The sequence below is a fragment of the Coregonus clupeaformis genome, chromosome 37 (assembly GCF_020615455.1).
Source record: "Coregonus clupeaformis isolate EN_2021a chromosome 37, ASM2061545v1, whole genome shotgun sequence".
Classification (NCBI taxonomy): domain Eukaryota; kingdom Metazoa; phylum Chordata; class Actinopteri; order Salmoniformes; family Salmonidae; genus Coregonus; species Coregonus clupeaformis.
Genome location: NC_059228.1, coordinates 20891643 through 20908815, shown reverse-complemented (window position 1 = coordinate 20908815; position 17173 = coordinate 20891643). Strand labels below are relative to the sequence as shown.

At 41.4% G+C, this 17173-nt stretch overlaps 1 protein-coding gene across 5 annotated transcripts in view; it reads left to right on the top strand.

Moving 5' to 3' along the window:
• The window catches only part of LOC121553338 (protein bicaudal C homolog 1-B), a 94968-nt gene that overhangs the window by 41685 nt on the left and 36110 nt on the right, over positions 1 to 17173 (top strand). For all 5 annotated transcript variants that reach the window (XM_041866376.1, XM_041866377.1, XM_041866374.1 and 2 more), the window contains exons 3-5: positions 711 to 780; positions 11641 to 11720; positions 14086 to 14244. In XM_041866376.1, the coding sequence (XP_041722310.1) occupies positions 711 to 780; positions 11641 to 11720; positions 14086 to 14244 (309 nt within the window). The remainder of the gene's footprint in view (positions 1 to 710; positions 781 to 11640; positions 11721 to 14085; positions 14245 to 17173) is intronic.

Genomic DNA, 17173 nt, shown 5'->3' with positions numbered 1-17173 from the left:
CCAGTAGAGGCAGTGAGGCATTGTCCAAAGTTTAGACAAGCCTCAAGCCACAGTCAATCAGCCATTAACACAGAAGACTTCTGAATGTTTCTGGCCAACGCTTACTAGAACGTGGTCCTCATTTAATACTGTTTATTTGAGGCTGGATCTCTGTTATGTTTAAAATAATCTCTCTTAACCCTGAAGTAAAATCTCGCGTAATTTGGTCAGCTGCGTGATTAACCTTTGCGTTCATACGTGTTATAAATTGTGAGTTCCGGCAAAACGAAGTCTCCACCCTCTCAAAAGGAAACTCTCAGCCAAAGCCCCCCCTTTGAGTTGAAGCAGTTTAAGCACCCCCTTCGCCCAATCCTGATGCGTCTAAATAACCAGTGACGAAAAAACCCAAAATTGTAATGCTGCTCGCTATCTCACACATCTCATTCAGTCCCAGCAGATTCTTCGGTCTACACGCAAAATCTGCCCGCAGGAGAATGTTTAAAATGGCACCTGTGTTAAATTGTGTGTATATATCAATGTGTACCATGCAGTTATCATCTGTCATGTAAAATTGGTAAAATAAACAGACTACAGTATAGGCAGTCTAAAGAAGAAGAATTATGGCGCTGTTATCGGTTTTCTGATCTCCATTTCTGTACAGTATATTGAACATAGATATGTAATGACACTTTCTTTTTCCTTTTATTGAATATGACCAATATCTGTTTCAGGTCATGGATGAAACCAAAACACAGATAGCGTGGCCTTCCAAACTGAAGATCGGAGCCAAGTCCAAAAAAGGTGAATGTTGTTTGTTTTGATTCTACAGATACAGATCAGCTGTGGTTATATCAAAAAGAACATCTCTCCTGTTTACTGCCCTACAATTCGCTCCACTGTTGCTTTTTCATTCCCAGATGTAGATGATCTTTAGGTTTGTTTGTGGAAGATATATGGTGATAATGTCTATACATTAAGACTATAAATCAGTTCATTTACAAGAACAACATATGCTTGTTTGTTTTCCCCCTGATAGACCCCCCTAAGTAATTTTTATAATCAAGAAAAATCTGTGTTTAATTTTTTACCTGAAATAATGTGCTTAGTTAAGTAATTATAGAAGGGATAAGTACATCAAGGTCGCAGCAGTATATTCATCTTTTTACCACTTACTTTAAAAAATAGTATGTTTTAAAGATGAAAGCTCTTACTCTTCTCTCTGGTCAGTCATTTCAGATTTGCAATTCTGGTCAGAATTTACACAAGTTTGTAAGTTTGTACGAGGGACGTTGAGTTAGAAGTTATGTGCGTGTAATGGCTGAGTTTTTCCAGTGCTCGTTTGCCAATAAAACACTACAGCTATTTAAAGCTTGTCCGGGGGGGGTGGTTTTGACGTGCCCCTTTGTTGTCCCCAAGGGAATGCCAGTGTGTCTTCATGCCAGATGTGAAATCCCAAAACTTGATGTAACTTCCTGAACTCATCCCCGAAGTTGATGCGTTTATAATGGAATCCTTTTAACAGCTCTTCTACCCCCAGTCAATTTAGCGAGTGTGTCCCACCCAGCCTCCCAAGTTCATTCACAAATCTAACTTCCATTGGGAGAGCAGTTTGTCCATTTCATTTCCGCCCTATGATTTGTTGGCTGTCAGCCTTTTAGTATTACGTAAACCAAGAGGAGGCATGAACAATTTCCACTAATCTCTTCCAGTTATCTCATGAGTGCATGCACTGCATTTTTGTGCCTTTGGAGGAAAAACACATGTATTTGTGACCATGTGTGCTTCACAACCAGTGGGGAGAGAGTACTTCTAGGTACTATAATCAACCCTGTAATCTACCCAGAATTACTGGATAGCCTACACCTGTGAGTTTGACCTGAGGATAGCCATCAACACAACTACAGGAGACAAAATGTTGGATCCCCATTCCATTCTGTTTCTCCACTCTCTTATGGCTTGGATATTTGGAACATTAAACTACCATTAACATCACCAGCTGTCTATGAAAGTCAATCATTTTGAAATTGGGGGTTGTCAAAACTCTGACTATTTGTCCCACTTTATGTAATCATGATGTCGCCATTGTCTCTGAAAAGCAACGCTTGTAGTATTTTACTCTGCCCTCATAATGTCTGTGAGTCAGGAGCAAATGTGAGAGGTGTTTGCAAGGCCTCGTTCAGGTCCCCTCTGCCTCTCCATCAAAGTGTCAGGCTCTGCACTGCCTTAACACCTCCAGCTAGCATCACTACCACCTGCACCAGTGTGATAAGACCAGAGTCCAGCCCCTAGAACAGGCCATCATCAACATGCTGTCAGGTGATTCATAGGAGAAACAGTATCTCTGAGATGCAGGCAGGCTCATATTACACTTTACCAGAAAATGTCACCATGAGAATAAGTGGCCAATGTTTTTATTTATTTATTTAACCTTTATTTAACCAGGTAAGACCCATTGAGGTTAAAAACCTATTTTGCGAGGTTGACCTGGCAAGAATGCAAAACAGGAAAATAGCAGCGTATACATAACATATTACAGAAAAATACAAAATACGCACAAAAGACAAAGTGTCCCGGTCGCAACCAGGAGACCCATGGGGCGGCGCACAATTGGCCCAGCGTCGTCCAGGGTAGGGGAGGGTTTGGCCTGCAGGGATGTTCTTGTCCCATCGCGCACTAGCAACTCCTGTGGCGGGCCGGGCGCAGTGCACGCTGACTCGGTCACCAGGTGTACAGTGTTTCCTCCGGCACATTGGTGCGGCTGGCTTCTGGGTTAAGCGGGCACTGTGTCAAGAAGCAGTGCGGCTCGGTTGGGTTGTGTTTCGGGGGACGCACGACTCTCGACCTTTGCCTCTCCCGTGTCCATACGGGAGTTGCAGCGATGGGACAAGTCTGTAACTACCAATTGGTTACATTGAAATTGAGGAGAAAAAGGGGGTAAAATACCCCCCCCCCAAAAAAAAGAAAAAAAAAAGAAAAGACAAAGTGTCACAAGTTTCAGGTACAATTGAAGATTAGAAACAACTGCAGCTCACAAACAGTGTTGTCAATCAGAGTCTTAAAAACAGTCAAGGACACTAACTCCCCTAACCTTAATATATTTTGAAGCATGTTCCAGGATGAAGGGACATTATGGGAAAAATATTGTTTCCCCATCTCAGTTCTAGCCTTAGGAACAGACAAGGACAGCAGCGACTGTGAACGAAGACTGTATTGAGTGACTGATCTGGTCAGTAAGGAACAGAGATACAAAGGGAGTTGTCCTATCAATGCTTTGTACACAAAAGTGTACCAGTGCTTTAGCCTCCTGGTGGAGAGAGCGGTCCATTGCACCATAGCATACAAATCACAGTGATGGGTGAGTGACCTAGCATTTGTAATAAATCTTAAAGCACCATGATACACTGTGTCCAGAGTTTTTAAGGCACTTTCTGAGGCCTGCATATAGACAATATCACCATAATCCAGCACTGATTTAAAAAAAAGTGATTTGAACAAGATCCTTTCTGACTAACATTAAAAGCAAGATTTGTTCCTAAAATAGAAACCCAATTTCAACTTCAGTTTCTTGGTCAAGTTATCAATGTGCTGTTTAAAATTCAGCTTTTCATCTAACCAAATCCCAAGATACTTATAGGAGGTGACCCTATCAATTTGCTGGCCTTTTTATAGTTAAAATCTGCAAGTGACTGCATCTGTTTACTTTCAGGGAAGAGAAAACCATACATTTTGTTTTCCTTGCATTAAGCACAAATTTCAATTCAAAAAGCTACCTTTGAATAACATCAAAATCCAACTGTAAGTCCTAAAAAGCCTTCTCAATATTAGATGTGCTAGAATAAATAATTGTGTCATCAGCATACAGATGGAGATTTGCAGAGTCAACAGTCTTCCCCATATATCTTCCCTATATCATTTATATACTGTGTAAAAAGGATCGGACCTAAAATGGAGCCCTGGGGAACTCCTTTTGTAAGCCTTCAACTCAGATGTCATACCCTACCGTGCTTCACACTGTGTTCTGTCAGAAAGGTCGTTTTGGAACCAATCCAATGCATGATCACTTAAACCAACCTTTTTTAGTCTATACAACAGCAGAGCATGGTCAACAGTGTCGAAGGCCTTCGATAAGTCAATAAAAAGTGAAACACAGTGATATTTCTTGTCCTGAGCATCTAGAATATCACCTACAACCTTACTTACTGCAGTAATTGGACTATGCTTGGCTCTAAAACCCGACTGGAATTTAGATAAAACTGAGTTATTGTAAAGAAAGTCTTTCAACTGTGAGTTCACCAGGTTTTCCAAAACTTTTGCCAGTGAGAACAGTTTAGATATGGGACGATAGTTATCCAACTGGGACGGATCTCCACCCTTATGTAAAGGTGTGACAGGCTGCTTTCCAGACTTTTGGAATGGTATTACTCGCCAATTAAAGATTTAATATATGAGTGAGAGGGGCAGCAATGATCTCTGCACCAATTTTTAGAAAATAAGGGTTTAAATCATCCGGGCCAGCCGCTTTCTTAATATCAATAGATTTGAGTGCCTTTACAACTTCTGAAAGCTCAATCTCGGTAAAATGAAATAGATGAACCACAGGCCGGCATGCTACAGTTTCATTCACAGCCTCATTCAAGATGTTAGGAAGGAGTTCATTATCAAATAAATGCCCAGCTTTAGCAAGATGCTCATTAAATATGTCAAGCAGTTTATTCTTGTCAGTCACATCCATTGAATTTGAGGTCAATTTCAGCGGAAGACCAGAGGAGTTTGTGTTAGCATTCATGGATTTAATGGTTTTCCATAATTTCGTTGGGTTATTGAGGTTTGCCTTGGTAGATTCGTAATAGAATCTAGATTTGCATTTCCGTATTAACAAGGTGCACTTATTTCTCAGTGCCCTGAATAACTGCCATTCAGCCTGGGAATTACCCTTTCTGCCTTTGGCCCATTGTGTGTTTCGTATATGGATCAAATCAGATAATTCCCCTGTAAACCAGGGATTGTCTCTACATCTTACTTGGTATTTTTTGAGAGGGGCGTGTTTATCACAGATAGTAGAAAACATGGAATGAAAATAGGAGAATGCCTCTTTGATGTCTGTAATAAGCACAATCCTAGCCCAGTTGCATGCATAAAGTTTGACTATGAACCGGGGGGCACTTTGGGGATTTTGGTGTCTCTAATGCAAGCAACTGCACAATGATCACTTTAATCATTAGGGAAAATACCAACAGACGAGTATTTATGTGGATTGTTAGTTAGAATACCATCAATAAATGTTGACTTAGAGATGTCTTTTGGATTGAGTCTTGTGACTGCATTTATAATTTGAGTAAAATTCAGTGTATTGCACAGTCTTATGGCCTCGGAGTTTGGAGATAACCAGTCCCAGTTTAAATCGCCTATAAGGACCATTTCATTTTTTCCCCAACCACGCATCAGTTCAGCCAGAGAATCCAGGGATTCTACTTTTGCAGATGGAGGTCTATAACATCCTATTAAATCTAAGTTCACAGCTTTCGATAACTGCAGTTTCAATGCTAAAAACTCAAACTGTTTTGGTTTAGATAAAGACCTTAGTTCAGTAACTTACACATGTATATGTATGACCAGTGGGAAATGCTCTGACTGTCCATCTTAGGATATGTTTTGATTTGACAGCGTTTTATTGTTTAACTGTTTTTTTTAAACATTATTTTATACTTGGTTGTTACCCATTTGACCGATAAACTTTCTGTTCAGAATATGTGATATAGTAGCCTATCAGTTAATTAATGACATCCTTGCATGACAATGGAAGACTTCATTCATGGCTTTTTGAACACCTTTTTGGCCTTTATCACTACACTCGACACACAGCCACACAGTGGTGACTTGCACCTTTAATATACACGAAAAAAAAGACGTGACAAGTTGTCAATATAAAAGAACGGTAGAGCATATGAACAGCGCCTAAGTCAGACCGAGCCTCGTGATCAAGGAAGATATTTAATATGGCTTTAATTACATTTAACTCATTACGAAGTTGCGCAGTTAATCACCCAACATCAGTGTTGAGTTAGTAGTGAACTACATGTAGTTTAACTAGAAATGTAACTACATTTTGCATTAGCTTGGTGGTAGTTGATCTAAATTCAAATCTTAGTAGGATTTTCAGTAGTTAATAACTTGTTTGCCATGTAGTGGTGTAGCTAACTACTAGAACTACACACTACTTTTATTGCAAAAATTAAATAAAATATGTGTGAAGTAGGCAAGAATCTCCTTTTTCGGCATCAGACCTGCCTAATTCTGGCTTGAAACATTGTTTCTAGCACTATAGGAGATTTTAAAAAATCAGTATGAACTCAAGTTTACTATTACTTATTTTATTGAACCTTTATTTTAGCAGGGGGTGAGCCCTGCATCAATTATTTTAGCAGGGGGGCGAGCCCTAGCCAATGTGTATTTTAGGTTGACTATCACATGCTGTGCCTGTGGTTTTCGAGTGCCCTATTTACTATTGGTAAACATATTTCATTCATGTGATTATGTATATATAGCAATCAAATGAATAATATGCAACCATTTAAACAACTGCATGAGAATAAAGTATTTTACTTACCAGTCTAAAGTTACGTCTTTCCCATCCAAAAGAAATCCGCGTGAGTCTACAGTATAATCACTGAGTCCTCATCAATTTCTATGTCACTTTCCCGATCGATTTCTCCAATAATCTCGTCCAAATCTGTATACTTCGATTGAGCTTTTTCTGTTTTATTAGCCATGTTGTACTTTCTAACATAGCAATAAACTTGGTAGAACTAATCAAGCGTGCGTGCGTAAATACGATTTTATCTGCCCAATGTATGTTGTTGTGCGCGAGCTCAGCACAATGGCTTTTACACACACAAAGGACCATCACATACTCCTGTAAAGCCCAGCTCATTGGCTATCTAGCTAGCTATGTTTCAAACCGATAGGTGGTCATTGGACCAAGATACAGTCAATCAATTGAACAGCGCCCGTCTCATTGGTGTGTAATCATGTCAATTTTCTAAACAAATGCGTCATGCAGATGCGTCATGGAACATGTTCGGTCGCCTTCTAGAGTATTTGAGGATTGCAGAAAAACCGAACTTGACTGGGTGAAACAAGGTGTAGCGTTTATATTACGTTGAAATGTTTTGTTGCAAGTTCAGCTAATCGGAATTCAGGTGAAACACTGTATACAATATGGACCGTGTTAGGATATAAAAATGGATTTTATCAAACAAAACAACGCTACGTTTTATCTCTGGGACCCTCAGGATGACAAATCAGAGCAAGATTACTGAATGTAAGTACATTATTTACCTTCAGAGATGAATGTATCAAACCAGTTGCCTTGATGAAAGTGTTTTGTTGTGCACTATCTTCAAACAATAGCATGGTATTTTTTTGCTGTAATAGCTACTGTAAATTGGACACTGCAGCTAGATTAACAATAATTTAAGCTTTCTGACCATATAAGACATGTATATGTCCGTGAAAATGTGCTTTTGTTTACAACGTCATTGAAGTCACATTATCCGTATTGAGCAACAACTGTTCCGATTTCGGGACATCCATCCAGTAGAGGTTAACATATGAGCCCAAAGTGATTTGTTCTTGCAATTTATAGTCTATGACAGGGTTGGGGTCAATTCAGTAAGTACACTAAAATTCAAATTCTCTTCAATGCTTTTCAGTGATGAAAATTTTGAATTTGAATTTGAGTTTTGTTTACTTTTTTGAATTGACTGGAATTTAAATGGAATGGACCCCAACCCTGGTCTATAACATTACAGATTTACCTTTGATAATTTTTCACAAAGTAGTTTGGATGTAGTGAACTACTTTTTCAAAGTAACTTTAGTTAAGTAAACTATATTTCCGTAGGGGTACATTTAGTGTCGCTTAACTTCTTTCAGTGTAAAGTCATTGGTAGCTTGGTAAACTATCTTTTCAGAGTAGCTTCCCCAACACTTTTAATTTCTCTACCATAAGCCGCCTCCAATGTCGTTTTAGAGAATTTGGCAGTACATCCAACCGGCCTCACAACCGCAGACCATGTGTAACCACGCCAGCTTAGGACCTCCACATCTGGCTTCACCTGCGGGATCGTCTGAGAACAGCGACCCGGACAGCTGATGAAACTGTGGGTTTGCACAACTGAAGAATTTCTGCACAAACTGTCAGAAACTGGCTCAGGGAAGCTCATCTGTGTGCTCGTACTCCTTACCAGGGTCTTGACCTGACTGCAGTTCGGCCTCTTAACCGACTTCAGTGGACAAATGCGCACCTTCGATGGCCACTGGCACGCTGGAGAAGTGTGCTCTTCACGGTTTCAACTGTACCGGGCAGATGGCAGACAGCGTGTATGGCATCGCGAACGGTTTGCTGATGTCAACGTTGTGAACAGAGTGCCCCATGGTGGGGTTATGGTTTGGGCAGGCATAAGCTACGGACAACAAACACAATAGCATTTTATCGATGGCAATTTGAATGCACAGAGATACCATGACAAGATCCTGAGGCCCATTTGTCGTGCCATGTTTCAGCATGATAATGCACGGCCGCAAGGATCTGTACACAATTCCTGGAAACTGAAATTGTCCCAGTTCTTCCATGGCCTGCATACTCACCAGACATGTTACCCATTGAGCATATTTTGGACGCTCTGGATCGACGTTTACGACAGCGTGTTCCTGTTCCCGCCAATATCCAGCAACTTCGCACAGCCATTGAAGAGGAGTGGGACAAAATTCCACAGGCCACAATCAACAGCCTGATCAACTCTATGCGAAAGGAGATGTGTCCCGCTGCATGAGGCAAATGGTGGTCACTCCAGATACTGACTGATTTTCTGATCCACGCCCCTACCTTGTTTTAAGATATCTGTGACCAACAGATGCATACCTGTATTCCCAGGCATGTGAAATCCATAGATTAGGGCTTAATTAATGTATTTAAATTGACTGATTTTGTTATATGAACTGTAACTCAGTAAAATCTTTGAAATTGATGCATGTTGCATTTATATTTTTGTTCATTGGTGGCACATTTGAAATGGCTACATACAGATAAGTCAATCTCCACACACTTATGATTATGGCGGGCGAGTGTGTGGTTTGCTCAGGTAGGCTACGTTTCTTGACAAATATTTTTGATCAATATCTATAGGCGATGATATGACAAAGAACACGTTGTTTCCAAGTTTTCTAGCAGTGGTAACGATGTCTATGCACGTATATAACGCGTGGAGCCTTTCCTCTCCTTATGTTGAAGTGGCCTATGGCCATGCTCGCGTGTAGGAAAACATATTTGTGTCCTGCTTCTTCAGTTCTGCCAGAGTGATCACAGGCAACATGTAAGCAAAGGTAGAAGTTTAAATAGGGCTTTATACTATTCCAATCAACATTGGAGAGGTTAGACATATTCATATTTTGTGCGAGTTGTCCAAGTTCATGGAATTTGGTCAAGGCGGGCACTCTTTACGCACGGGAATCATTTGGAAAATGATTTTGCTTTTCGGGAAATCGGGACAGCAGCAAGACGTTTAACCTGAACTCAACTTCCAACTTTTTACGTTTGTTCAGCCGCCATTCTTTCCCCAATCTTTCTTCGTCTTTCAGTCATTTTGCAGATGTTTTTAAAGAGGTACCTCAATCCAAATTGACTTTTATTCAGTGTTTGTGTGAAACTTCAGGGTGTAAACCCATACTAGAACATTTTCCAGTAAGCAGAGAGAGGTCAAATTGTTCATTTTTTGTCAAGTGTCAACTACCAAGACCTTTCTTCGTAGCTGTATTGCCATATTTTAGTTTTTCTAGGTGTTTTGTGTGCCAAATGAACACTTAAGGTGTTCATTTTCTATTCCACAATCAATCATATGAGTACACACGGCTCACTTAAAAAAAGTTGGGGGTGTTCAACGTTACACATAGCAACACTCATTTAGCCCCACTAATGAGTACCAGATGTACAGGTTAGGGCAGCGGAAGGCCAACACGCCCTCTGTTGGTGAGATGCCACCAGAGGAAGTAGATGTGGACTGTACAGTCTCTAGTCACAGCTGTGTGTTTGGAATGTTTCCTAGAACCAAAGCTGTGTCGGTCACCTCTAATACTGCTGTGTTTTTCCTTTGTTTTTCTGTCTCAGACTGCGCCCACTCCTATCTTGATGTAACCCAATGTGGACTTGAGGCATTTGGGTTGTTTTTGTTTAGTTTTTTTTATTCTCATAGCATTTTTGGGGTTTTTTTACGCTTCTGTGATCTTGCCTCAGCGTTGAGGTCACGGAGATCCCATGTCGCACTGACGAGATCCACACGGCCTTCCACTGCTCCCACAATCCCCCCCCAGGCCCATAAAAAATGGAACACTGAGGCTCCTAAACACTTCCCTGCAGCAGCATTCCAGAGCCCAGCCAACCCAGATCTCTCCTCAGTAGGGACCAGGGCCAGTTCATGTGCTTTCCTCTTACTTTTTGTTTTGTGACTCTATGGAGAGTTTCTGTTTGGTTTGTGTAATTGGAGCTTTGATGTGGTGTTAGGCCTATACAGTGCAGTATACAATAACGGACTGTTCTGTTTATTTGAATGATGGTTGCTGTAATAGCTTACATTTACTCTTCTGTTTAACAGGTTTTACCTGCATTTTCCTGCTCATTACCTCTAAAATCTCTAAACCCAACCAATGTCAATGGGTTCTATAAAGTGTTTGTAAGCAAACTCTGAATATAAATATTTTCTGCTGTAGGAGTATACAAAGTAAATCGGAGCTATTTGGGGTGAGTATGTGGGGAGGGGGGTTCCTGGAAGGCGCTTAACTGACTTCCTGCCCCTCCGTACAGTCAACAAAGGGGGGCTCCTAGGAGCTGGCTCGCTGCATGGCCAGATGGATTCTACAGTCATGAGCATTAGCAGCACTGTGTATTTATGCTGTGAATTTCTGTACAAGAGCTGAGAGGGTCTCTACAAGTGCAGTTTACTCAAATAATTGACGTATTTGCCCAGATAATGTATTATTATTTGCAGATATTTTATATTTTCTCTGCAGTTTTTGGACTGAACAGTTGTGATGTAGTAGACACGTGTGATGTAGTAGAAACGTGTGTGATGTAGTAGACATGTGTGATGTAGACACGTGTGATGTAGTAGACACGTGTGATGTAGTAGACACGTGTGATGTAGTAGACACGTGTGATGTAGTAGACACGTGTGATGTAGTAGAAACGTGTGTGATGTAGTAGACACGTGTACAACCTTGGTATTTGACAACTGGAGGAGGATTTCATTTATTTAACCAGGCAAACAGTGTTACGCCTTTGGCACTGATTGACTGGATGAGGTTTGTAGGAATGAAGTGAAACACATGGGACTGTCTTTATCTCTGGGCTAATTTAAGGAGTAATTATTCTGTCTTTGTATCCAGTACTGTCTGGCTGACAGTGATCCAACATTGCTGTGTAAGAGCCTATAATGAGAGTCATCAAATCTGAAAGGAGCATTTACCCCAACGGTGCTTTGTCTGATGTCATAACGGATGCCATCAACTCATTCACCTGCGATATAGGCTTGATCTCTCCACCATTTTCTCTTTGTCTCTTTTTTATTCTCTCACTCAACCTCTCCATCTCCTCTCTCTCTCCCTCCAGATCCGCACATTAAGGTTTGTGGAAAGAGAGACAACGTGAGGGAAGCCAAAGACCGAATCATGTCAGTCCTCGACACAAAGGTGCGTATGAATGAAGGAAGGTTTTTGTTTTGTTGTCATGGCAACACCAACACTGCCCTCCCTAAGTGATCAACTAGAGGATGGTAGACACAGATGGATCCAATGAGTGTCTGGCTGTTATTTCATGCTCTAGAAAGCATTGGTTTGCTTCCTAATTGGTTCCTCTTCAATTTGAGTAGCTTGATAATAACACTGAGAAATAGATAATAACACTCTGAGAAATAGAGTGATGGAGGTAAAGAGAGGTGGATGGAGAGAGAACAGGCCCCGGGGAGCTCACTGAGGTGGCAGGGGGGCACCTTTTCAGGGAATAACTCGCTCCCACATCTCTTTCTCAGTCCATTTTCCCTCTCTCTCACACCGTCTTTGGCACACTCACTCCATTGCCAACAGAGTTCAAATGACAGGCTACAGTCTCAGACTTGTAATATGACTTGCCACCAAGGTGGCCAGTGCTTCATTTCCTGAGTGTGTAATGGCTTGGCATGGTGCAAGTCTTGTCTCTATGGCAACAAACATCCTCATCCCAAAATGGGCACACCATAGCACCCCCTGTGGGCGAGTTTTATCATAACACTGAAGTATTTTCTCTGCACACGGTAGAGGTCTTCACGGATCCACCTGTACCCGAATACCCGAGACCCCATCCGGGACCCGAGCAGGTTCGGATTCAGAATTCTAAATAATGTCACGGGTCTGGGTCAGATCTGATATGATTGTCATGGGTCTCGGGTATGTGTAATTTTAACTGACTTGTCCGGAAGGGCCCGTACAGGTCCGAACGCAACTGCTGCAGTAGAGGGAGAGAGCGAGAGAGGGGAAGAGAGGGAGAGAGAGAAATTGTATAATTTATGCTGTTTCTCTTGCTTTTCACGAGAGAAGAGTGTGACGCGTGTAGCTTGTTGTTGTTGTTTTTGTTTTTGTTGGCCAATCAAGTCATCAAAGCGGCAATAGGCTACAGTCATAGAGCCTCCTTGTGGCAAAAGTTAGGAGATATCTAATCAATGGAAGATGGAATTAAAGGTTAAAGGAGAAGGATAGCCTAAAACCACCACAAGCCAACAGGTAGGCTGCTATTTAGCTAATATTCTGAATGGAGTTTTAGTTATTTGTAACTGTAGGATGAGAAAGCGCATGCACTGCAGCCTCAATTAGCCTACCTAGCTAACGTTAGCTAGCTTAACTAGCTTCTCCCAGTTTGATGCAGTCAAGACCGGTACTACGTAATCATATTTGATGATAAATAACCAAGTTATGGCAGCTATTAGTCTACTATAGCACGAGTCAGCTTGGTTGGTTGCTGTCTCTTGTCTCTCCCTCCCTCCTCCCTGCTCCGTGTCACTCGCTCACAGTATGGCCCCTCCCCGCCAGCTAGAGCAGCACCTCTCTCTCCCTCCTCCCTGCTCCGTGTCACTCGCTCACAGTATGGCCCCTCCCCGCCAGCTAGAGCAGCACCTCTCTCTCCCTCCTTTCACGCTGTATCAGCTCTGGTTAATAAAGTAGCTTAAAAAATGACTTTTCTGCTACTTCCTTCACTTGGATCGGACCGGGTCTGGATCCAACCAGGTCTATACGGAACAGGTCTAGTTGTCCTCGGGTCCGTTCGGAACTGGTCTCTATATTTTAAAAATGTATTTATGCATATAGGGTCCGGGTGAGAAAGCCCCAGGTCCGTTATGGAACAGGTCCAACTTCTTGGACCCGTGAAGACCTCTAGCACACGGTCAACACATGATTGGCTACATATTGCACCCCAATAAGTTCAATATGGAACAACTATGATTAGCTGGCATTAATATCAATGGATTTGTCAAATGAAACTTTTTGAAGCAACATTTGTAAACAACAACATACTTTTAGGCTCATCTGCTTTAGCTCTATGTAATTAGCCATCTGAAAGGGCTTAAGTTGGATGTGATTGGTTATGTTCCACATGCCTCTAAGTGGAGCATTGGGGACTGGTATTAGCTTCTAGCTTCTAGCTTCTCATGCTGGACCCATCTGCCTGGCAGTGGTGTCGGACCAGAGCCAGGGGTGTGGGTAGAAGAGATCCATCCTATTTGTCTTCAAAGGAATTCTACTATTATAAGTCATTCTACTATTATAAGTCATTCTACTATTATAGACTGATAGAAAGTTTTGTTCTGGCCCGTTTGCTTATTAGCCGAGGAGCTTTCAAGCCATGTCAATATTTAAGCTGTGTCAATATTCACAATATTGTCATGGTTTACAGTCATATATGTTGGTGTAGAATTGAATATTTATGCATGTTAGATTTATATCATATCATTCACTATTAAGTGTACATTGTCTGGCAGGCCATGCTTAAGAAGAGTGTCTTCCCCTCCTTCCTCTCCCCCAGCAGAGTAACAGGGTAACCCTTAAGATGGACGTGTCCCACACAGAGCACTCCCACGTCATCGGCAAGGGAGGCAACAACATCAAGAAGGTGATGGAGGACACAGGCTGCCACATCCACTTCCCTGACTCCAACCGCAACAACCAGGCGGAGAAGAGCAACCAGGTACGGAGAGATACACCACCGTATACAGTACCAGTCAAAAGTTTGGACATACCTACATATTCAAGGGTTTTTCTTTATTTTTACTATTTTCTACATTGTGGAATAATAGTGAAGACATCAAAACTATGAAATAACACATATGGAATCATGTAGTAACCAAAAAAGTGTTAAACAAATCAAAATATATTTTAGATTTTAGATTCTTCAAAGTAACCACCTTTTGCCTTGATGACAGCTTTGCACACTCTTGGCATTCTCTCAACCAGCTTCATGAGGAATGCTTTTCCAACAGTCTTGAAGGAGTTCCCACATATGCTGAGCACTTGTTGGCTGCTTTTCCTTCACTCTGCGGTCCAACTCATCCCAAACCATCTCAATTGGGTTGAGGTCGGGTGATTGTGGAGGCCAGGTCATCTGATGCAGCACTCCATCACTCTCCTTGGTCAAATAGCCCTTACACAGCCTGGAGGTGTGTTTTGAGTCATCGTCCTGTTGAAAATCAAATGATAGTCCCACTAAGCGCAAACCAGATGGGATGACGTATCGCTGCAGAATGCTGTGGTAGCCATGCTGGTTAAGTGTGCCTTGAATTCTAAATAAATCACTGACAGTGTCACCAGCAAAGCACCATCACACCTCCTCCTCCATGCTTCACGGTGGGAACCACACATGCAGAGATCATCCGTTCACCTACTCTATGTCTCACAAAGACACGGCGGTTGGAACCAAAAATCTCAAATTTGGACTCATCAGACCAAAGGACAGATTTCCACCGGTCTAATGTCCATTGCTCGTGTTTCTTGGCCCAAGCAAGTCTCTTCTTATTATTGGTGTCCTTTAGTAGGGGTTTCTTTGCAGCAATTCAACCATGAAGGCCACGCAGTCTATCTCTGAACAGTTGATATTGAGATGTGTCTGTTACTTGAACTCTGTGAAGCATTTATTTGGCCTGCAATCTGAGGTGCAGTTAACTCTAATGAACTTATCCTCTGCAGCAGAGGTAACTCTGGGTCTTCCTTTCCTGTGGCGGTCCTCATGAGAGCCAGTTTCATCATAGCGCTTGATGGTTTTTGCGACTGCACTTGAAGAAACTTTCAAAGTTCTTGAAATGTTCCGGATTGACTGACCTTCATGTCTTAAAGTCATTTCTCTATGCTTATTTGAGCTGTTCTTGCCATAATATGGACTTGGTATTTTACCAAATAGGGCTATCTTCTGTATACCAACCCTACCAATGACATCACACCTGCCCAGACCCACCTGCTCACGCATCACTCTCCGTCACCAATTTTATCTGTAAATAATGAAAAGCTATTCAAGGATTGTTACATAGGGTTGTTTTTTTAGGGAGTGATATTGGTTCATGTAGAATACGTTTCATTTTCTTCCATATTGTTATAGTGTTCTTAACTATGAAGTTGTTAATGTTCTTAGCTTTATCCTTTGAAGATAGACATGAAAATATTCTGGGGATGAGCATGCGCAGCTTCAATATGTATCCATTGTTCCTCTTTAGTGCATTTAACTATATGTCGCAAGTAAAAGCTTTGGGTGGCGAGTTGATAGAATTCCAAGTATGGAAGGTTAAAACCACCCTCAGACTTAGGAAGATGTAAAACGTTCCTTTTTATTCTATGAGTTTTATTTGCCCATATAAAGTTTGTTATGACCGAAAGCTGTAGTATATCAGACTGTATACCATGTGTATGACAAAACATAAATGTTTACTGCTCTAATTATGTTGGTAACCAGCACTCCATCACTCTCCTTGGTCAAATAGCCCTTACACAGCCTGGAGGTGTGTTTTGAGTCATCGTCCTGTTGAAAAACAAATGATAGTCCCGCGTTGCGTCGTGCTTAAGAACAGCCCTTAGCTGTGTTATATTGGCCATATACCACACCCCCTCGGGCCTTATTGCTTAAGTATACTTTTTTAAAGAATGTCTTCAGTGGGGTGATTGGGATTACCGAGAATAAATATAAACACTTTGGCAGCCATGCCATTCTGAAGAGGTTTATTCTACCTGGAAGATTGATGGGAAGATTTTTCCATCTAATTAGATCTGCTTTGATATTGTTAAGTAATGGGATAAAGTTATCATTATATATTTCTTGTTGTCACTCATTAAGCATCCTGAGGATTTGATATTGGTTGTGGTCCACTTAAAGGACTGCTTTTTTTCCTATTGCCATTTTCTTTCTTTTCTTTCACAAGTTTTGTTACCAGCTGGTCTTAAAGAAAGGGGCTTAGTTTGTTCAGAAGTGCTGATTAAATTTGGCCAGAGTGATGGCTCTGTCGGCCAAAGCCTGGTTTTCTCCATTACAGTGAGTTACCGATGAAAGGCTTGAAAAGGGAGAGAGGAGGCGAGAGATTACGGATCCGCTGGCAGGATATCTAATAAAGGCTTTTATTTTATTTATGTCACAATTATTTTAGTCGCAGGCACACAGTCAGGATGTAAAGTGTTGAAAGGCAATGGGTGGGCCTGTGTTTTTAATTGTGGGTCTGAGTTCTTAAAGATGGTAAAAGCCTCCAAACCATCTTCCTCTTTATGGTGTTATTCTGATAGGGTTGTGATGAAAAACATAACATAACCTACCTCTTCAAACAGTATCTTAAATAATCCTCCCAACCCTACCCCCACCCCATCCCCCTTCTAGCTGACTCTACTGACAGCTACGTTATTGAGGAAAAATGTACTTTCTATGCCTGTGACATGTGGTTGTCCCACCTAGCTATCTTAAGATGAACGCACTAACTGTAAGTCGCTGTGGATAAGAGCGTCTGCTAAATGACTAAAATGTAAACATGCAAATAAAATGAGAATGACAGGACTAAATGGCCTCTTTTCACGGCTTTAGATTCCAGTTTTGATGTAACGGTAATAGCTAAACTATAACAATGACTTCTGTCTGTCCATCTGAACAG